The following is a 21,695-nucleotide window of genomic DNA, read 5'->3' as shown; positions in this document are numbered from 1 at the left end:
TTTTGCCACCGGTCAGGGTCAGGGCTGGTCAGCCAGGGCCCCTCCCCTCTGCCAGGCCAGCGTGGGGCGTGAGGACGGAGCTGCTGAGCTCGCATCGCTGAGGTGGCTCCGGGCGCAGACCCCAGCCGGTGTCCCTCTTTAGTCCGAGCTTCTCCGGGAGCAACACGCTCTCCGACACGGTCCAGAAGGGACACAGCGTATTCTTACCTTATGTCCTTGGGCCCAAACCAAACTTCAACTCCCACTTCACTCGGCACTGTGCCAGGAGAGAGCACTGGCGTTTGCTGGGGTTTCCTGTCTCCCCTGCTCTGGCGCCCAGATGCCACTTCCCAGCGCTTTATTCTCCCAGCCTTTGTCATAATTTCTCCTGTGTTCGAATAATTCCCTGGAATAAAATGGGCCTGTGTGTACACAATAAAATCACACAATTAAATCCATGTTCTCAAACATCTTTAATGATACAGAAGTTCATGTGATAACTGAGAAGAGCTGCACGGGACACCACACACGTGGCGGGACAGCCAGTCTGTAAAGCACCCCGTTTAGAACCCTGCCAGGCAAGAGCGACTGCCCAGGCGGCGGCGGACCTAACACCACGTTCTGCGTGTGTTCACACAGTCCGAGAAGCAGTTAAGTGGAGGTCTACGAAGAACTTCTGGGAACGGGGACTCAGTGGAAGGTGCGGAACCCACGTCCCCAGCTGTGACGACAGTATACCTGGCTGGAAAGGGAAGACGGCTGTGGATTTAGACTTTTAGTTTCTCCGACCCAGTGACGGGGAGGATCGCCATCTTGGTCCCTGCCTACACCGCCCCCCACACACAGGCACCCCACGGAACCACCACCACCATCCCGTCTTAGAAGTAAACAGGCTGAGGTCAAATATCTCTTACACAGTCCCTCGGCCGGCCCGCGGCCCCTCTGGATTCCAATTTAGAGCTGAGACATCAAAGCCTGCTGCCTTACCCAGTGAACGGCCACATCAAAGCCTAAGGGACGGAGCTAGAAACTGGACAATTAAAAAAAAAAATCCCCGTCTGGCACAACGGAAGGCACCTGCTCCCATGTCCTCTGGTGCTCGCTCTGCTAGGCAGAAACCAAGTCCGACAGGTAAGCAGCCGCTCGGCACGGCATGGTGGTCTCAGCAGAGGGGTGGGCTCTGCCCACCCAGCCCAGGGCCTCCGCCCCCCCCCGCCGCAGGCCTCTTCCAGACCGATTTCGCAAACATTCAAGGCACCTGAAGGGCCAGCTCAGCTAGCCCTTTCCGCTTTCTCAGACCTGGTTTCCATGCCCCGCCCCCAGGGCTAACAGGACAGCTGGGAGCTGAACTCTGTTTACAAAATAAAACCCCAGGATCCAAGAATCTGTTATCTATTTTCACATCTTTCCTGTAGAGGAACCTCATTAAAAGAACCACAAAAGGAGCAACCAGGAGTTTCAAGTTCTGAGTCGTATTTTTTCTTTTCCTTGAAATAAGCTTGGAATCACACACACACAAATGGAATTTTTCTTAAGAATAGCTCCAGTACAGAACTTCCTACCATACTCTGACCCCTAAGACTGCAGAAACGACAAAAAGCCCTGGTGACACTGACGGTGGAAGGGACTGACATCCGGGGTGGCTGGCACCACTGCCAGTCTGACCGGGCCCACCGAGCCAGCCAGAGAGCCCAGTCCCCAGGGTCTCAGCCTCCAGGATGTCCCAGGCAGGCTCCTGGCCCCGGCTAGCCCGTCGGCCAGCTGACCGGTGGCGGGCAGCTCCCTCTAGTGGCAACGCTTGTGTCTGTCACTCGTGGACAACGCTGAAGAGCGGTGTGGGGCGGGTATCGGGCCAAAGGCCGGGGCTGAATGACATGCAAGCGCCAGGGCACCACCTTCCTTCCTCTGGGCGCCTGCGGCCAGTGGCCTAGAGTGGGGGTCACTGTACAGACACAAGGAGTAGGGAAGGAGGCAAAAAGCTGCTGACACGTTGATAAAATTCTTGGCAAGGCCGAGACCCAACAACACACACGAGGTAAATTTATATACAAATAAGAGGCAGCTAAGTCAGACCTTAAACAGTCTAGGGAATCACAACCAGTCCTGGAGGGTGGCAGAGTTCCGGTGAGACCGTGAGTGTGGGTGTCCGGGACACGAGGGGACACGAGGGAGGCAGGACGACGAGAACCGACGGTTTGAATGAACACACGTGTTACAAGTCGCGTCGGAACGAGCAGCCTTCCACACACCTGCAGAAGCTGGAATTCACAAGCCTAGTTTGAAACGCTACCTCCATCAGCTTCTCCCCGACCTAAGAGCACAAACAACACGGCCCCGCCTGATACCTTGTTACCAAAACCACTTCCAACCCTGGAGGATCAGGATCTGTGCCAACCAGGAGCATGAATTTCCACCATCTTCCCCACGCCACCCGGGAGAATGGCATCATCTCCGGCCTCCTGTCCCCCTCGGAGGAAGTGCTCAGTGGCACAGAGCGGTCCGTCCGTCCGTACAAATTCAGGTCCAGCTGTCCAAGGCAAGATGGGGCTTTCCCACAGGCGCCCTGTCAGCCCTTCCCGGCAGCCTGGTATGCGGCTCTGCGCACAGTGTGTCTTCATTCTCAGGCGAGAAGTCCATTGGGACAGTTTTAACAAGGCCACGGGAGAAGTTTCCTGGATTTGAGAGCAACTTTTTCAGGTTTAAGTCATCAGATGAAAACAATCAAAAATCCCCCCAAAACACAAAGGGTTTTTTTGAGTCCAAACTTTTTATCTATTACCCTTGATTAAATTGACAGACCAAACATGATCTTTTAACACCGGACACACCAGGCCACGGGAATGGAAGAGAATGTGACAGAATCAAACGACGGGATGAGAATGACCGCCCGGCCCTGACGGTCCCCGCCAGACCTCCTGGCCCGTCTGCCGTCGCTGCTCAAGGGGGGGCCCCGCATCCTGTTATGCTCGCGACCCCACTGGCCGGCCTTCCTTCCTCTTTGGTAGATTTCTGTGGCCTCGGTTTCCCTCTTTTTATTCAGATTCCAAAAACCAGGACGTTGAAGAATTTTTTGAGGAATCAACTGTGTTCCTTCTGTACTAATGAAGTACAAACTTTTTCCTGTTGCTTTAACTCTTAGAACATAAAACAGCAAGTACGATGAACCACACAGATCACTAGAGCAGAGCTCTAGGTCACACAGCTTTAGAAAGAATGAAATTGAGAGGTGCCTGGGTGGCTCGGGTCACGGTCTCATGGTTTGTGAGGTTGAGCCCCAGGTCAGGCTCTGTGCTGACAGCTCAGAGCCTGGAGCCGGCTTCAGATTCTGTCTTCCTTTCTCTGCCCCTCCCCCGCTCAGTCTCTCTCTCTCAAAAATAAATAATAAAAGCATTAAAAAAAAGAGTTAACTTTACTCTCAATAGATCCACGAGGAACCCAGAGAGCTCTGCTGGCTCCGCAGCTGCATAATTCCCGCCATTGCGGTCAGCCTGACGGCCGAGACACGTTTCTAGCAGAAAAGCTCCTTCCCCTATTAATGACGTCAGTATCAGTTTATTTTTCGATGGAGTTTAGGTTTTGGGTGAACTTTCTCTTCACGTGTTTCCTTGGATTCTCTTGCTCCAACTCTCTCTGATGCTCCAGGAAGTTTAAAATTATAATCTGTCGTGATGTAAGGTATTGTCCCTTCAAGCCCACGCTGCAATAGAAACACAAAGAGAATGAGGGAAAGTCCCCAATCCCACCAGTCCGAGTTTGCAGTATTTCATTTCTTCCCCAGAAAATACTGTTAAAAGTGAGAGTCTGAGGAAGCCCTCGCACTCCTAAAGCCTCTGGTCCCCCCACCCCCCTGGACGGCCCAGTCACAAAGGTCACTGTCTCCTTTCTCTGTCCTATTCAACTCCACAAACACATCAACCGAGAGTAAGTGGGCATGGGTGTTTCTCTCTCACATGAGTTAGGACAAGCAGCTAGGAGGGTGGGGCGGCCATGGCCTCCCCCCCAGGCCGCCAGAAGGCCTTATGGTCTGGCTTCCAGGCCACCGCACAGATGTCCTTCGCCAACATGACCTTCCCACCGATGCGCCCCAAGACCATCCGCAGGAAGGGGTGACCCTGGGGAGGTCAGCGCTGATCTCTTCTCCCAGTTACTCCCGGGATAACGGCTCTCCCACGGGGCCCCTGACCACAAATGGAGGCAATTCATGGCCCTGGACCTCTGAGGCCACCCTGACGCTCTATCTGCCTCAACCAGCTTCTACAACCAAGTGTGAGTTTCCCACATGGTAACGTGTTCCCATGACTCTCTCTGCCATGGACATGACCAGCTACTTGCAGGGCTGCCCTGGGAGTGGAGGTACCCACCTGGCTCTTGAAGACACACTGTGGAACAGAAATGGCTCCGACCAAGAGACAGTTCACATTTCTTAGCTCTTCTGGGGGCACAGGAGTGAGAATGTGGTACAGCCTCTTTTCCATGTCGATCCCTCTACAAATTCCTTGAAGACACACAAAACACACAAACATCCTTTCTGGGAAACAGTAGCTCTCCCTACCACTGAGAATCAAAGAATGGCTTTTAAAAGAAGAATTTAAATTTCAACTATGTTTTGCTTTGAAAATACAAAGTTCCAAGAGACGGGAGTTATGTGACGACTCCTGGTCCACTCCTCCTTGTTTAGCTGTGAGGAACCGACGGGCCACCTGCTAGCGTCCCAGGCTGCCTTCAGTACCGCGCACACAGACCAGGGAGAAAAGGCACCGCGGGGAACGGAGCGACGACTCAATCTTTCCCCATCCCCAATTCCCTCTCCATGGTCTGTACCAGGTGACACAGTTTGTATGGAAACACTTCTGCATAGTATTATATAAAGCAAAAACATAATTATTTAAGGGTTTTGCTAATTTTGGGTTACATGAAGTCCAGCACCCGCCTAGAATCCTACGTCGACATTTACTGACTGAAGTGAGCAAGGGACACAATCACGTGGGGTAGGCCTGGCGGAGGAGGAAGGGCCCCGAAGCACTACGAGGCCAATGATCCTGGGCCCATGTGACGGGGAGCACTGGGATGTGACATTAGTAACGTCTGTCCTCAGGTCACCTTGTGAAGTCCAGCACAGAAATGGTGGCTCAGACCGGCAGAGTAAGAAGAGACAAGATGCAGGAATCTGACATACTTTGGAAACAAGCTACCAAACCCGCGAGTGAGTTGGATGTGGTGAATAAAGACTAGAGGGTGCCAGGGGGACCCAGGGCTCTGGCCTGAACACCAAAGAGAATCTTTGAAGGACTCTTCACAGGCCTGGGAACAGGAGAGGATGCTGGATGGGAGGGGACCTGGGGACAGCATCAGGACCTCGGTCTCAGACCGGGACTCAGAAGTCAGTGAGATACCCAGGCGAAGACATGCGCTGCTAACGTGGGCTTGGAACTCAGACATGCAGTCAGGCTACTGAGATCCAGTGAGATCGGCCTGAAGATGGGTCTGGGGCCCCCGCAGGAGGGCAGATGGCCTAGAGAAAACACTGTCAAGTGAGAAGAAAGCCATGACCGGGCCCTAAAGAATCCTAGACGTAGAGGTGGCAGAAGCAGAGAAAACGCCTATTCCTTCCTGCCCACAAGCCCCCAGGCCCACTGTATAGAAGCTACAGACACTCTGACCACTCCAGCTGGGAGACAGATACAAGGTCAAGACCAGCCACCTACAGGTGGAAAAGGGGTTCAATTCAGTAGATAGATACAAATGTTACTCTCACTCACCAAATCCCAAACAATCACAGATTGGAGTCTGGGCGAGCAGGATCGGCCCATTTGCGTATCCTCTGACATCATCCAGGATCTTGCAAAGACCAACCCAGCTGGCGTTCACAGCGTACAATATATGGGTAGGAGCGACATCGGCGTGAGTGATCCGGAGAGCAACTGCATTGAAAGGAACCTAGAAGATAAATGTGCGTCTCCCTCAATTAACATTGATGGAAAGATTACTTTTAATTTTTAAAAGTTGACTAACCAGCTATCTAAAGTTATGTCGGCCAGAGGCACCCAGGGTGGTGGCTCGGTCGGTTGAGCATCCGACTTTGGCTCAGGTCATGATCTTGAAGTTCCTGAGTTCGAGCCCCACATCAGACTCGCTGCTGTCAGCACAGAGCCTGCTTCAGCTCCTCTGTCCCCTCTCTCTCCCTCTACTCCTCCCCTGTTTGCACTTTCTCAAATAAGTATTGAGGAAAGAAAAAGGAATAAAGAAAGAAGGAAAGACAGGAAGTTAGCTATGTTGGCCAAAGTGCTTACCAAAAAGTATCTGAACAGAATGGAAACACTAACAAATATGGACTAAATATTTAATACAATGTTTATTCTTGAGAGAGAGAGAGAGAGCGAGAGCGAGAGAGCGCACAAGTGTGTGCAGGGGAGAGGCAGAGAGAGAGGGAGAAACAGAGAATCCCAAGCAGGCTCTGTACTGTCAGTGCAGAGCCTGATGAGGGCCTGGAACCCATGAACCTTGAGATCATGACCTGAGTGGAAATCAAGAGTCAGACACTTAAATGACTGAGCCCCCCAGGCAGAACTTTCTTAACCAGCACAAAGCACAGTTGTGCCCAACAGAGGGCAGCAGCTACGAGCACGGACTCTCAAGCGAGACTGTTCAACCTCCCACCTGTAAACACGCAGTCACAGAAGCTATAGAACAGGGCTGCTCTGGGGGCAAGAGGCTAGAAGAACAGGCTGCTCCCAGGAAGCCATACAAGTGTCCGTGAAGTAAAGAAAGACAAGTCCTTGTACAAGTTCAGGTTACCTGGTAGGGTGTCAGACCATGTAAAGGATAAAGTGGTTTTGGCACCGGGGGCTGCAGCTGGCCGAGGTAACCCAGCACCGCCAGGTCACGGAGAACTTTGTTATGCGACTCTCTGAAAAGTAAATCAGAAAGAAGCAGAGCTTTCACCTCACACACCCACCTCCTGCTCACGCGCTCGCACCCTGCTCGTGACACACTTTGTACCTACACAGAGCACACGTTCCTACCTGGACACTGGCACACCCTGCCTTTCTGTAAACGCACTGGAAAAACATGATGCCTAAAGACTCGCCTTTAAATAAAGGCTCTTGGGGCGTCTGGGGGGCTGTCGGTTGAGTGTCCGACCTTGGTTCAGGTCATGATCTCACAGATCGTGGATTCGAGCCCCGCGTCGGGCTCTGTGCTGCCAGCTCGGAGCCTGGAGCCTGTTTCAGAGTCTGTGTCTCCCTCTCTCTCTGCCCCTCCCCTGCTCCTGCTGTCTCTCTCTCTCTCTCAGAAATAAATAAAACATTTAAAAAAATAAAGGCTCTTGGCAACCAGAGCTGGAGGCCGCTTCCGGCTATGGGTCTTCCTCAACTTATGATGTGATTTCGTCCTCATATACCCACCAGAGGCTGAAAATACAGGAAGGTGAAAATGCCTTTAAGACACCTTGCCTACCGAGGCGCCCAGGCAGCTCAGTCAGCTGAGCATCATGATCTCAGGATTCATGGGTTCAAGCCCCATGTCGGGCTCTGTGCTGGCAGCTCAGAGCCTGGAGCCTGTTTTGGAGTCTGTGTCTCCCTCTCTCTGCCCCTCTCCTGCTTGTGCTCTCCCTCAAAAATAAACAAACATAAAAGAAAAACACCACCACCACAACACTTTGCCTACCGAACGTCACAGCTAGCCCTAGTCTACCCTGAACATGCTCAGGGCGCGCACGTTAGTCCACTGCCGAGCAGAGTCACGTGACACAAAGTCCGTGTCATGTGGGTACAGAATGGTGGTCTGTACCCCGTGCTCACCCTCGGGGCTGAGTGGAGCGGCAGGCACCGCCTCTGCCCGGCATCAGGACACAGTACCGTACATCGTATCGCTTGCCCGGGAAAAGATCAAAATTCAAAATTCAAAGTACAGGGGCGCCTGGGTGGCTTAGTCGGTTAAGCGTCCGACTTTCGCTTAGGTCATGATCTCGCGGTTCATGGGTTTGAGCCCCGCGTCGGGTTCTGTGCTGACTGCCAGCCCAGAGCCTGGAGCCTGTTTCAGAGTCTGTGACTCTCTCTCTCTGACCCTCTCCTGCTCACGCTGTCTCTCTCTCTCCTAGAAATAAATAAAACATTAAAAAAAAATTTTTAAAAATTCCTATTAAAAAAAAAAAAAATTCAAAGTACAGTGTCTATGAATGTGTATTGCTTTCATACTATCGTAAAGTCAAAAAACTAAAAAACTAAAAATCTGGCCGCCTGGGTGGCTCAGCCAGTTAAGTACCGTGTGTCTTCCTGTCTCTGCCCCTCCCGTTTGTGCTCTATCAAAAATAAACATTAAAACAAAAAAACAAACGAAGAAAAAAAAACTTCTGAAAATTAAACCATCTTCAGTGGGGACCAGGAAAACAACGGCTGGGACACAGCCGATCCATCCAGCAGCTCGCAGAGGGCCGGGGACGGGACCATTCTGAGAGGACGTCTTCCTTTTAAGGGAATGAGGGCGGTCAGGCTTGCTACACCTGAAGAGAACTTGATCCTCCGGCCATGACGGTTTAATTACCTATTTCTTGGAGTTTTCCTAAATGCGAAGTCCGACTGGACGCACATCAGTTTATGTCCAGTGAACACAACCGGGCTCTCCTTTTCTTCGTCAGCAAATTCCAAACTCTCTGCAAACTCCGCCAGATGGAAGCCTCTGTTTCGGATCCTGGACTTGCTCTTCGTGTACAGGCCGTCCATGCTGTCCACGTAGTCGGGGGTGAGGCTGGGCATGTACTTGCTCCGCCCGGAGCTGAACTGGACCACGTGGCTGGGAGCCAGCAGCCGGACGAGGTCGACGAGCAGCAGGAGCCCCGTGTCTGTGAGGAAGAGGACACGGGCGGTCGGCACGAAACACAGAGACACGCCTCTGCGGGAAAGCGCACCGCTAGCTGCCAGACGAAGGATCGGTGACGCCCGAGGCCGGAAGCTTATCCGTACCGCCATCCTCTGCTGCCAGAGGCGCCTCTGTGGGCTTACCTGACACCCAGCCCATCGTGTTGACGATGAGAGGGGCCTCTCTCTTGTAGGAGCTGAACACGTACTTTATTATCTCAATATAATTCTCGTAGTTGTTCTTACAAGAAGGTTTCCCATAATAAACCATTTTCTGTGGTGTCCTCTGGTGGGTGAAAGGCGGTCCTAGGAAGATAAAAGTAAGAGTTTGGATGTAGGACTATTTGAAAGGAGGTGAGGGCCTTGCTTCGGCCATTCCCAGTAACAAACATTCATAAGAAATCAGACCATCCTGGGGCGCATGGGTGGCTCAGTCAGTTAAAAGCGTCCGACTTTGGCTCAGGTCATGATCTCACGGTTCGTGGGTTCGAGCCCCGCGTCAGGCTCTGTGTTGACAGCTCAGAGCCTGGAGCCTGCTTCAAATTCTGTGTCTCTCTCTCTCTCTGACCCTCCCCTGCTAATACTGTCTCTCTCTCCTTCAGAAATAAATAAAACATTTTAAAAAAGTTAAAAAACAAAAACAAAAACAAATCGAAGACCATCCTACCAACAGGAAGAGCTGTATTCCATTTCCAGAAACCTAAGCTTTCAGGACACCTCGGGGGGCATCAGTCGTTAAAGTCATGATCTCTCAGGGTTCGTGACTTTAAGTCCCACAACAGGTGAACACAAGCCCCGCTTCTCTTTCCCTCTCTCTCTGTCCCTCGCTCACTTGTGCCCTCTCTCAAAAAAAACAACAAAAAAAACCTTAGCTTTAAATTTAATACAAAAACATCCTCATTTTTTTTTAATGTTTATTTTTGAGAGAGACAGCGTGAGCAGGGGATGGCCAGAGAGAGAGAGGGAGAACAGAATCCCAAGCAGGCTCCAGGCTCTGAGCTGTCAGCACAGAGCCTGATGGGGGCTCGAACTCATGAACAGGGAGATCATGACCTGAGCTGAAGCCGGACACGTGCCCAATGGAGCCGCCCAGGTGGCCCCTCACTGTTACATACAGTTAATCCCAATTCCTATTGTGTCTTAATATGACCATTCGTTTACTGAGTGCCAACACACTGAGCATTTTTCTAGCAACTTGGGAAACACCTGTGAACAAAACCAACGTCCCCATCCTTGGACAAGAACGAACAGCAGCAACCACTTACTAGCACGTAGCACTTCCTGTGCCCCAGGTATTTCACACGTAGTCTCTGACTTTCATATAATCGTATGAGGTAGGGAGTCTTCCTATTCCCGTTTTTATAGAGGATATATATTAACTTGACCAAGGTCATACACCTAGTAGATACCAACTGAGCTTGAACTCAGGTGGCTCATCTCCAGAGAAGACACTCCTTTTTTTCTTTTTTTTAAATGTTTATTTATTTATTTTTGAGACAGGGACAGGAAGGGAGGTAGAGAGAGAATGTGAGTGGCGGAAGGGCAGAGAGAGAGGGAGACAGAGAATCCCAACCAGGCTCCATACTGTCAGCACAGCCCCACACAGGGCTCGAACCCATAAACTGCGAGATCATGACCTGAGCTGAAATTAAGAGTTGGACGCCTGCTTCACCGACGGAGCTCCCCAGGCACCCCCAGAGCAGACGTTCCTAACCGCAGCACCAGTCCGTCAAGACTGACCCACTTCCCTTCTCTGGCTAGTGACCAGGACCGCAAGGCACCACGGTCGGCAGGGTGAGGGCCTTGGTTAAGGCGGTGGGTGCTGGGCCACCTGGGACAGGGCTGGCAAGGCTCCCCTCAAAGACAGGGTAAAGGGCCTTGGGGCCGCCCACAGCTGAACCAAGTGGCCAGCGTAGCAGAGGGAATGAACAAATAGAAGGAGACTGAGTCAACGTGTAAAGACACTGACAATGACCACAGCCAGGGTTCTTCTCATCAGAGATGGGACTTACAAAAGACACAGAAGGAGGAAGACTAACTAGAATAAACGCAGGGCATCAGTCTGGCGTCAGAGTGACTGCAGTAAACCTGTGGCTCCTAATAAATAAAAACTACACATACAGACACGTACGTGCACGTATGGTTTAAACGTGCGTTTATTTCCTAGCTCTGTCCACTGAGGGGATCTACAGGCAGTGACACGCCCAAAGAAACAACAAATAACACACCTAGTTACAGACAGAGTGGAAAGCCCTGACACTCGTCTCAACCAAATGATGAGAGGCAACCTCTCTGGGAACAGGGCTAACTGCCGGCTTGCGGACATGATGCGCTGAGAACACGGCATCACATTCTAATCAAGCCGTGAGGGACACTCAACCGACGTCCTCTTCCAAACTGCCAAGGTCATGAATGATAAGGAGAGCGGGAGGAACTGCTCCAGACTGAAGACTAAAGATCTGCAAACGTACGCTGGGCCGGCGCGGGCGGCTGGATGATGGACCAGGGACAGGACTACAGCACCTTCGCTGCTGATTTAGTGGCTGCATTAGCATTATATTTGGGGAAATACCCACTGAAATATTAAGGGGTAAAAAAGTAAATGCACTGGAGAAAACATAAAAGAAAAACAGGAACAATGAAACTAGCTAAAGAGCTAAATCTGTTTTAAACAATTAGTTTTGATGAAACTGTAAAAGCAACGTGAATGTTCTACTTATTCTCATTGTCAAAAAGTCTGTCAAATCTAGAACATATCCAGCAACCTGGTATTTTAAAAGAAAACTAAACAAGGGCGCTGGGCTGGCTCAGTCAATAGAGCATGCAACTCTTGACCTCAGGGTTGTGAGTTCGAACCCCCCACATCAAGTGTAAAGATTACTTTAAAAATCACATCTTAAACCTGTTAAAACTCAACTAAACAGGGGTGCCTGGGTTTCTTAGTCAGTTAAGTGCCTGACTCTTCATTTCAACTCAAGTCGATTCCAAAGTTCATGGAATCAGACTCCAAGTTGGGCTCCATGCTTGCAGCCTGCTTGGGATTCTCTCTCTCTGCCCCTCCCCTGCTCATGCGCATGCTCTCGCTCTCTAAATAAACAAACATAAAAAACCGTTTTAAAATAAATAAATGAATGAATAAATAAAATTAAAAAGTCAGCTAAACAAAAATCACACAAGTATCTTGACAGATGCAGAAAAAAAGCACTTGACAAAAACCCAACGCCCTCTCATAACAAACATTCCACACGCTCGGAGGAGAAGGCAGCTTCTTCAGCCTGAAGAAGGAACGAACTGACGATGAAAACCCACAGCTGAGAGCATGGTGAAAGGCATTCCCTCTAAGATGAGGAAGAAGAAATGGATGTTTCCTTCTATTCACCACCATAATGGAGGTCCTAGCCTTTCCTTAGACAGGAAAAAGGAATTAAATGCATCCAAACTGGAAAGGAAATCATAAAACTATTTCTACTCGCAGCTGATGATCTTCTTTCTACCTAGAAAATCCAAAAAAAATCCGTAGGAAACCTACTAAAAAGGTAATATGGGGACTCAACAAAGTTGCAGGGTACATGGTCAACACAGAAAAATCACATGTGTTTCAATACACCAGTAGTGAACAATCTGGAAAGGAAATTAGGAAAGCAATTCCACTTATGGTAATAGCCTCAAGAATCCAATTCTTAGGAGTAATCTAATCAAGGAAGTGAATGACTTACACACTGAAAATCACAAAATATTGCTGAAAGAAATTAAAGAAGAGCTAAAAAACTGGAAAGGCAACCCGTGTTCACAAGACTTCTTGTTGGGGCGCCTAGGGGCTCAGTCGGGGAAGCGTGTGACTTTAGCTCAGGTCACGATCTCCCAGTTTGTGGGTTTGAGCCCCTATTTGGTCTCTACACAGAAAGCTCAGAGTCCGGAGCCTGCTTCAGATTCTGTTTCCCTTTCTCTCTGCCCCTACTCAAGTTCTCTCTCTCTCAAAAATAAGTAAAATTTTTTTAAATTAGCAAAAAGAAAAAAAATGCTTAGTGAAAAAACCATACACTGAAGGACAGATATTGTTATGTCCTCACTTACAGGAGGCACCTGGAATGAGCGAACTCACAGGACAGAAAGCAAAACAGGGGTCACCAGGAGCTGGAAGGAGAGGAGGAGGGGCAGGTGCTATTTAACGGGAACAGCATTTCACTTTGGGATGATGAAGTTTTGGATGTAGGTGATGGTTACGAAACACTGTAAACCTACTTAAAGTCCCTGAACTATACACTTACCAGTAGCTAAAGCAGTGAATAATATTTTGTTTTGTATATTTCACCACCGAAAAAAAAAAAAGCAACATGGAATGCTGGGTTGGATTCTGAACCATAAAAAAGACATTAATAGGATAATTGATGGATTTTGATTAAAATCTATAGATTAGTTAATAGTACCGTGTCAACGTAATTTCTAGATTTAGACATTACGTAGGGTTACGTAAGATGTAGTAAATACTATAGAAAGGTATGTTTCTGATTTATACAAAATAGATATCAGTGCCATTTACCAAAATGGAACCCTAGAAAATTATCATAGTTTTGTTTTGGTTTTTTTTTGGAAGCTAGGGGAACAGTTATGGCAAGACCATGAGTTTGGGGGGGAAGGGCAATATTCACTTTTACACTTCCTTTTTTTCGCGTTTATATTTTGATATCTTTGTTTTTTCTATCATGCTTGAGTTACAAAACCAAGACATTTGAGAAGTATACAATATACGCTCTAATATAAATAAGCATTTAAAAAGTGGGGGGGGCCTGGATGGCTCAGTAGGGGAAGCGTCCTACTTCAGCTCAGGTCAGGGTCTCACAGCTCATGAGTTCTGGCCCCTTGTTGAGCTCTGTGCTGACATCGCAGAGCCTGGAGCCTGCCATGGATTCTGTCTCTCCCTCTCTCTCCGCCCTTCCCTGTGCTTGTGCTCTGTCTCTCTCAAATATAAACACAGGAAAAAAAAAAAAAAAAAAAGAAACATCTAATACATACCTAGAATTGGTTCTGTAATATTAAGTAAAGAAATGCAACCTGGAGGCGTAAATTCTGTCTGTCCCAGATCACACTCCAAATAGTCAACGCAGGAAATACTGAAAATTTAAAAAGAATAAAGGAAACCTTAACTAGCTTTATTATATCAAAAAAATGTATCAGATCTTATGAGATTTTGTGCAACACAGAGGCATAATCTACCCTATACATAGAGCCTTTTAGGTTGGATGCTCCCAAGATGATAATCAATGAAAAGAAAATGTGCAGACAGGGTCACTGTATCCATTCACAATACAGGCACAACTGGGTCTTCCCTAAAACTTTACTTATGAAATACAACAGAATTTCTCCCTACTCTGAACCTCTGGGTCGGACAAATACAGAATCTGCGACAGGCAACCCCCCTGCCCCTCACGGGTAAGCAAGGGCAGCACACCCCAAGAGCACCACCGTCCAGCTCTGAAACACAGCAGAACAGACGCTGTCATCGCTCAGCTGAGCAGCTTTGCACAGGCTTATAGATGATCTCTACTTAGAAGTCAAGACATGCATTGCCGCCTAGTTTCTTAAATCAAAAATCCTAGTTCAGGCCCCAAATCTAGTAACGTGTCTAAACAAAAACAAACACAAACAAACCAACCACCACTCACCTATTTAACAACTGGTTCATCAGGCACCTATTAAACGTTGACTTTCCAACGTCCTGAGAGCCACAGACCAGAATGATAGGGCAGCCGTCTACCTCTTCTGGAGGCAAAAGAAACACCGACACCTAGAATTAGCCACCTTCTTTAGGGCTCTAGTCGTGAATCACAGCCCTCCGAGGCTCTGGTGGACGAGCACTGCGCGCATCGCTCTGCGTCACTCACCACAGGACACAGTGACGAGCTCTTCCATGGCGGACAAGGCACTCTCAGTTAAACGAAGGCCGTTCTTCTTCTTCTCTCTTCTAATGCCGACAGACCTCAGAGCCAAATGTTCAGAGTTAATCTGGAAGGTTGGGCTCTGAAATGAACAATGTAAGCTTGATGAAAGATGAACACGGTACACATTTCTCCATCTAGTTCTAGGCTAGTAAACCTCAAACGGTTGGGAGCTACGAAAGACAAATCTGGCCCTCCTTTCTCTCATGCTCAAAGCCAACTTTTCCGTAAGTCTCGTCAGCTATCCCTGCAGTCACCCCTACCTGCACTCCTAGCTCACACGTACTTCAGGCTGCCGTCACCTCTGCAGGAGCCCCCCAACGGAAAGGGAAACGTGTGCACATTTAAAAGTGATTGCTCATGGGGCGCCTGGGTGGCTTAGTCGGTTAAGCGTCCGACTTTCGCTTGGGTCATGATCTCGCGGTTCGTGGGTTCGGGCCCCGCGTCGGGCTCTGTGCTGACTGCCAGCTCAGAGCCTGGAGCCTGTTTCAGTCTGTGACTCCCTCTCTCTCTGACCCTCCCCTGCTCACGCGGTCTCTCTCTCTCCTAGAAATAAAAAAAATAAATAAATAAAATAAAATAAAAGTGATTGCTCCACGAACAACTCCACACAAGACCACAGCTATCTAACGGGATGGGGATTTAGAATAACATCAAGGCGGTCTCCAAAAACATAAAGTCAAAAAACAAGGAACACGGGCGCCTGGGTGGCTCAGCCGGTTGAGCGTCTGACTTCGGCTCAGGTCATAATCTCACGGTTCATGGGTTTGAGCCCCGCGTCAGGCTCTGTGCTGACAGCTCAGAGCCTGGGGCCTGTTTCAGCTTCTGTATCTCCCTCCCTCTCTGACCCTCCCCTGCTCACGCTGTCTCTCTCTCAGAAATAAATAAAACATTAAAAAAAAAAAAGACAAGGAACATAGGCAGACGGAGCTGAAGGCACGCAGAAGGCAGGCCCGCTAACCCACTGCTGCTCTGGCAGAAGGATCAGGTGACCACGGTAGCAACCCAAGGCCTGAGGAGCAGACCCTCGCTGACGCAGGTGGGGTTCGGAGGGAATAAGGCCTCTGGGGTGAAGGTGAAGAGATCAAGGAAGAGCCCCCCCGTGCACCATCATGTCCTCGTGCAATTCGCCACCCCCGGGATAAAGACATCGTCGAAGGCACGAGAATCAGGTTGGTGTGTGACTTCCTATCAGCAACTCTGGATTCTGGAGAACAGTGGAGCAAGGTTTTGAGGAAAAGACTCTATACTGTGCTCAACTATCAATCCCGGAGAGCAAAATACCTTCTATCTTCTGGGGAGGAAAAAAAAAAAAAAAAAAAAAAGAGGATCTTCATGAGAGCATGAAGCTCACCATCTGCCGGGCATGAAGAAGTAACACGAGAATGTAGTACCACACGGTGGGGGAGGGAAGTTACCCAGAAAGAGCATAAGGAACACAAACGGTGGTGGTGAAGTCCCGGGAGAAAAGAGAAACAAAGCTAAAACTAAACGTAAAAGAAAAAATCAAAATGTTCAGAACTTTCGCTGACAAGAAGCAAAGGCTTTGGAAACACGGTCGCCGAGCTGCTGGCTTCTGCACTAGATCAACCTGATGCGCTGTCCTGCCCCCATTTCACGCCTACTCTCACTCAAACCCCCAACACCCACTTACTAGCTCCGTTCCCGCTCAGTGATGATCCTGATCCGCTTCCTGGAGCAAAACGAAACACTCAGAAGAGAACTTCTACTTGCCCCCCACCCCGCCCCGGCCATCTCCTCCGGCTACTCCTACTCTCCGTGGCTGCCTGTGCTCCCAAGGCCACCGCCCAGGCCTGCAGACACCAGCACCAGAAGCCCTCCCTCTGGACGTCTCACTTCTACCGTCCTCACCCCTCTCTGCCGCACCCTGTGCACCCTCCCGCTCTGGATCATTCCCGCCTGCTGCGTCCAAACTTGCTGGGTCTTTTCTGTCCATCTTAACAAAAAAACAAAACTCTGACCACACTCCTCCACCTACTGTGCCACTTCTTTCCTTCCCTTTACCACTTAACGCTACAAAAGCAAAACCTTTTACTCTCAAACCCAAGGGCTGCTCTCGCCCCAGGCCCCTCCCCTCCAGCTGTCTACTGCGGACACGCTCATCCAGACCACGCACCTGCACCCAAGCTCCCCTCTCAGCTCCCCTCACCATCAGCACCTGCCACACTGTCCACGTCCAGCTCCTCTGAACCCCTCTCGACCACACTCACTTGGTTTCCTCTACCGTCAGCGACCACTCCGTCTCAGCCTCTGCTGCTCCCTCATCCAGACCCTCTGCCGGTCTCAGGTCTCAGAGCCGAAGGATTGACCTTGAACCTCCTTGTTTCTCTGTACCTGCTCCCTTGGTGTTGTTATCCCATCGCAGGGCCTCTAGGCCGTCCTGCTGAACGCTCCCGGCTCCAGCCCCACACGTGCAGCTGGCCACTTGACACCGCCAACAGACTAGCAGGCACCTCAAAGTTAACGTCTCAATATGCTCCTCCTACGGTGCCTGCGGCCCGGTAACTCTGGGCACCCAGGTGGTCAGGCTGAAAAGCCTCATGTCATCCCCGGATTCTTCCCCACGCCTCACATCCAGTCAGCCTGATAAAAAGCCTACAGATTAGGCTCAATTTATTGGCTCACGGGAGACAATTATAGCAACAGAACCTGACTGTAAGAAATTCAGAACGTGACCAGCAAAAATTTGGAGACGAGAGAGAAGAAAAAAGTGTAAGTACACTGAAGTAGGTTCACAGAGAAAACTTATTCACTGTCTCAAGTGAAAGAATCCAGATAAAAAGACAGCCGTTCTGGGGCACCTGGGCGGCTCAGCTGGTTAAGCGTCCGACTTTAGCTCAGGTCACAATCTCGCGGTTTGTGGGTTCAAGCCGCACACCAGGCTCTGTGCTGACAGCTCAGACCCAGGAGCCTGCTTCAGATTCTGTGTCTCCCTCTCTCTCTGCCACCCCTCCCCGAAATGTGCTTTGTTCCTCTCTTTCTCAAAAATAAGTAATAATTAAAAAAAGATAACCATTTTAAAAATTCTGCAAGTCAAGGCACCTGGCTGGCTCAGCCAGTAAAGCATGCAACTCTTGATCTTCAGGCTCGGTGTTTGAGCCGCACGTTGAGAGGTAGATGAAAACAAAACAAAACCACAAAAAAGGGGGCACCTGAGGGGCTCAGTCGGTTGAGCGTCCAACTTCAGCTCAGGTCATGATCTCGCGGTTCACGGGTTTGAGTCCCACGTCAGGCTCTGGTGCTGACAGCTCAGAGCCTGGAGCTGCTTCAGATTCTGTGTCTCCCTCTCTCTCTCTCTGCCCCTCCCCCACTTGTCCTCTGTCTCTCTCTCAAAAATAAACATTTAAAAAATAAATAAAATAGTTCATAGCAGCACTCCCAACAATAGCCAAAACACGGAAAGAGCCTAAGTGTCCATCAACGGACGAATGGATCAAGAAGATGTGGTTTATCTATACGACGGAATACTACATGGCAATGAGAAAGAATGAAATCTGGCCATGTGTAGCAACATGGATGGACCTCGAGGGTGTTACGCTGAGCAAAGTAAGTCAGGCAGAGAAAGACAAATACCATGTGATTGCACGTATAAGAGGATTAGGAGGAACTTAATGGAGGACTGTGGGGGAGAAGAAGGGGGGAAACAGGGGGAGAGGGAGGCAAACCATGAAAGACTCTTGAATACTGAGAACTCAGGACTGATGACTGGGCAGGGAGGGAGGAGATGGGCATGGGGGAGTGCACTTGTGGGGATGAGCACTGGGTGTTATATGGAAACCAACGTGACAATAAACTATTTGTAAAAAATAAATAAATAAATAAATAAAATAAAAAAAACCTTTGGAAAAACAAATAAGTAAAAATTCCAAAAGGCACATAAACACCCACGATATGAAAGAACGGCTTCCACCAGGGAATAAAACAGGGAAGGGGAAACCGTTCTATATGAACCGTTTCACCGCACACACGCATGACGCTTTGTGCAGGCTCCAGCGCCATGAGACAGACACCCACCCTTCCACGCGGGCACCCTGCAGTCAGCCGATAGGGCTACTTTGGCCAAAGCAATGAGCAAAACTCTCAACGAAAGCTGGGCGTACCTCCTGCATGAAGACGTAGGATAAGCCCGGGTGGCTGACCAGGAAGTTTACGGTGGGGGTCTTCAGCTGCTCCAGCATCACAATGGAACACAGCGGAGAGAAATTCTTCATCACCCAACACCGGTCATCTGTAAAGAGAAAAATTAAGCGCCTTAGAAACAGTAACTCCAGGGGCGTCTGGGGGGTTCCGTCGGTTAAGCGACCAGCTCTTGATGTCGTCTCAGGTCATGATCGCACGGTTCAGTTCACGGGATCAAGCCCTGAGTTGGGCTCTGTGCTGACAGCACAGAGCCTGCTTGGGATTCTGGCTCCTTCTCTCTGTGCCCCTCCCCTGTGCGTGCAGGCCTGCTCTCTCTCTCTCTCCCCCCAAAATAAATGAAAAAAAAAAAAAAAAAAAAAAAAGAAAAGGAAAGAAAGAAAGAGAAACAGTAACTCCGTTAAATTCTACACTGTTGAGGACTACCTTCTCCTCGGCTGAACTGTCAACTTTTTGAGAGCACAAATTACGTTAAGGACCTTCTGCCGGAAACCATACTGCACAATAGGAACACTCCTGGATGGAGAGAAAAGTCACTCCAGGATGGCTTTTGCTACACACTACCTGTGTGGCCTTGGGTAACTTTTCGCATCTGAAAAATGGTGAAAACAAGTTTCACTCACAGGACCCATGTGAAGCCTTAAACAGACACAGAAAAGTGTGCAATATCTAGGCACTAGGAAGCACCTGAGAATGTTAGCCTTAGGGGCGCCTGGGTGTCTCAGTTGGTTAAGCGTTTAGGCTCAGGTCATGATCTGATAGTACTGTGAGTCTGAGCCCCGCACTGGGCTCTGGGCTGGCAGTGTGGAGCCAGCTTGGGATTCTCTCTCTTTCCCTCGCTCTCTGCCCCTCCCCCACTGGTGCTCTCTCAAAACAAATAAACAAAACTAAAACTAAACTACTGAGGCGCCTGGGTGGCTCAGTTGGTGGGGCATCTAACTTCGGCTCAGGTCATGATCTCATGCTTCGCTGGCCTGAGCCCCGTGCTGGGCTCTGTGCTGACAGCTCAGAGCCTGGAGCCTGCTTCAGATTCTGTGTTGCCCTCTCTTTCTGCCCGTTCCCCACTCACGTTCTCTCTCTCTCAAAAATAAACAAACATTAAAAAAAAATGTTTTTAATAAAAAAAATAAAAATACTAGCCAGATTATAGTACATCCTCTGTAAATCATCCATTTATTTTCCTTACCCCGGTTAAGATGAGATCTGAGCAAAGCTCGGGCTTCCCTTTTCATTTCCTTCTTGCTTTTCTCAGGCATGGAGTAATGGACCGCGTTGATAGTAAGGCGAGAGTGAGTGTAGGTAGAGAAGACCTCTTGGGCAGGGTGGCCTTGGCTGATGGTATAACCTAACACCTGCACCTGGCCATAGAGGCACGTCACACGACAGATCCCGCTAAAAGTAAAACCCTAGCAAGGAAATGGGGGATTTAAAAAAAAAAAAAAGAAATAACATTACAACTCCTGTTATTAATGACTGAGAAATTTTTTTAAGTTATTTATTTTGAGAGACAGCATACTCCTTCCTGAAGGTGTGAGCAGGGGAAGGGTACAGAGAGAGGGAGAGAGAATCCCAAGCAGGCTCTGCACTGTCAGTGCTAAGCCCAATGCAGGGCTTGATCCCATAAACCATGGAACTATGAGCCTCAATCAAGAGTTAGATGCTTAGCTGATTTAGCCACCCAGGTGTCCCCATGACTGAAAATTCCAAAACTTTTTTTTTTTTAAACTAAACTCTACGCCCAACATGGGACTCAAACTGATGACCCTGAGACCAAAAGTAGCATGCTCCACTCACTGAGCCAACCAGGCATCCCCTCCCTTAAAAAAATAAAAAATATCTTGGGGCGCCTAAGTGGCTCACTCAGTTAAGCGTCCGACTTCGGCTCAGGTCATGATCTCGCAGTTCATGGGTTCCAGCCGGCATTGGGTTCTGTGCTGACAGCTCAGAGCCTGGAGCCTGTTTCATATTCTGGGTCTCCCTCTCTCTGACCCTCCCCTGCTCACGCTCTCTCTCTCAGGGGAAAAAGAAAAAAAAAACATTAAAAAGATTTTTAAAAAATCCAAAACTCTTAATTGCTATTCACGTATCAAAAAGGGGTGGATTCCTAATAAGACACTGTACTAAAGGAACCATCAGGAATTGATTATTTTAAACCTAATTCCATGTCCCACCACAGCTACAGAGATGGCTGGTGTAGACAGACACAAGAACAGGACGGTCGTATCACCTGGGTTCTGCTGTGGTCACAGATCTCTCTCTACCAAGGCCCACCGCCTGCCAAGTTTCTCCCATTCCTGGGTTTTCAAGCCCCCCACCCCGCACAGCAGGAAGACCTCCCACACCAAGCATCCAGGTGAAGAGCACAGGCCCTGAAGTTAAGCTGCCCGGGTCTGAATCTTAGCTGAGCCCCTACTGTACGCCTTTTAGCAAGTTCCCTAAACTATACCTCAGTCTCTTCTACTTAACGGGAATAAAAGTAATGACTCCACAGAGCCGAGAGTATTTAAGAGGGTTCATAAAACACTTCGCACACAGAGCCCGGCATCCCAAGCACCCGGTCAACGTGACCTGGTACTAGTATTTACTACTAGTAAATTCCCCTCCAGCTCTGAAGGCCCAGCACTAACTCCACACCAGGGTCCCGGCTGCCGCCTGCTCAGCACCGCCGCCGGGAGGAACGCTCTCGAGCCGGGGCCCGAGACCCCGCAGACGCGGCCCGCTCTCCTCCCAGCCCGCGAGTCCGGGCTGCGGCCCCCCCTCCCCCGGC

The 21,695-nt window shown here is 49.5% G+C and overlaps 1 protein-coding gene across 1 annotated transcript in view; it reads right to left on the bottom strand.

Moving 5' to 3' along the window:
- Positions 1–435: 435 nt before the first annotated feature.
- Positions 436–21,695, bottom strand: part of NOL9 (nucleolar protein 9) — a 22,054-nt gene continuing 794 nt past the window's right edge. The window contains exons 2-12 of the mRNA XM_077763982.1: positions 20,115–20,334; positions 18,892–19,019; positions 14,717–14,852; positions 14,498–14,594; positions 13,848–13,945; positions 8,979–9,140; positions 8,521–8,818; positions 6,775–6,886; positions 5,739–5,916; positions 4,341–4,474; positions 436–3,676 (exon numbers count right to left, since the gene is read on the bottom strand). Of these exons, the coding sequence (XP_077620108.1) occupies positions 3,527–3,676; positions 4,341–4,474; positions 5,739–5,916; positions 6,775–6,886; positions 8,521–8,818; positions 8,979–9,140; positions 13,848–13,945; positions 14,498–14,594; positions 14,717–14,852; positions 18,892–19,019; positions 20,115–20,334 (1,713 nt within the window). The 3' untranslated portion in view covers positions 436–3,526. The remainder of the gene's footprint in view (positions 3,677–4,340; positions 4,475–5,738; positions 5,917–6,774; positions 6,887–8,520; positions 8,819–8,978; positions 9,141–13,847; positions 13,946–14,497; positions 14,595–14,716; positions 14,853–18,891; positions 19,020–20,114; positions 20,335–21,695) is intronic.

Source organism: Crocuta crocuta, unplaced genomic scaffold (assembly GCF_008692635.1).
Source record: "Crocuta crocuta isolate KB4526 unplaced genomic scaffold, BGI_CrCroc_1.0 scaffold13, whole genome shotgun sequence".
Classification (NCBI taxonomy): Eukaryota; Metazoa; Chordata; class Mammalia; order Carnivora; family Hyaenidae; genus Crocuta; species Crocuta crocuta.
The sequence above is the reverse complement of the archived record's forward strand: the minus strand, read 5'-3'. Positions and strand labels throughout refer to the sequence as shown.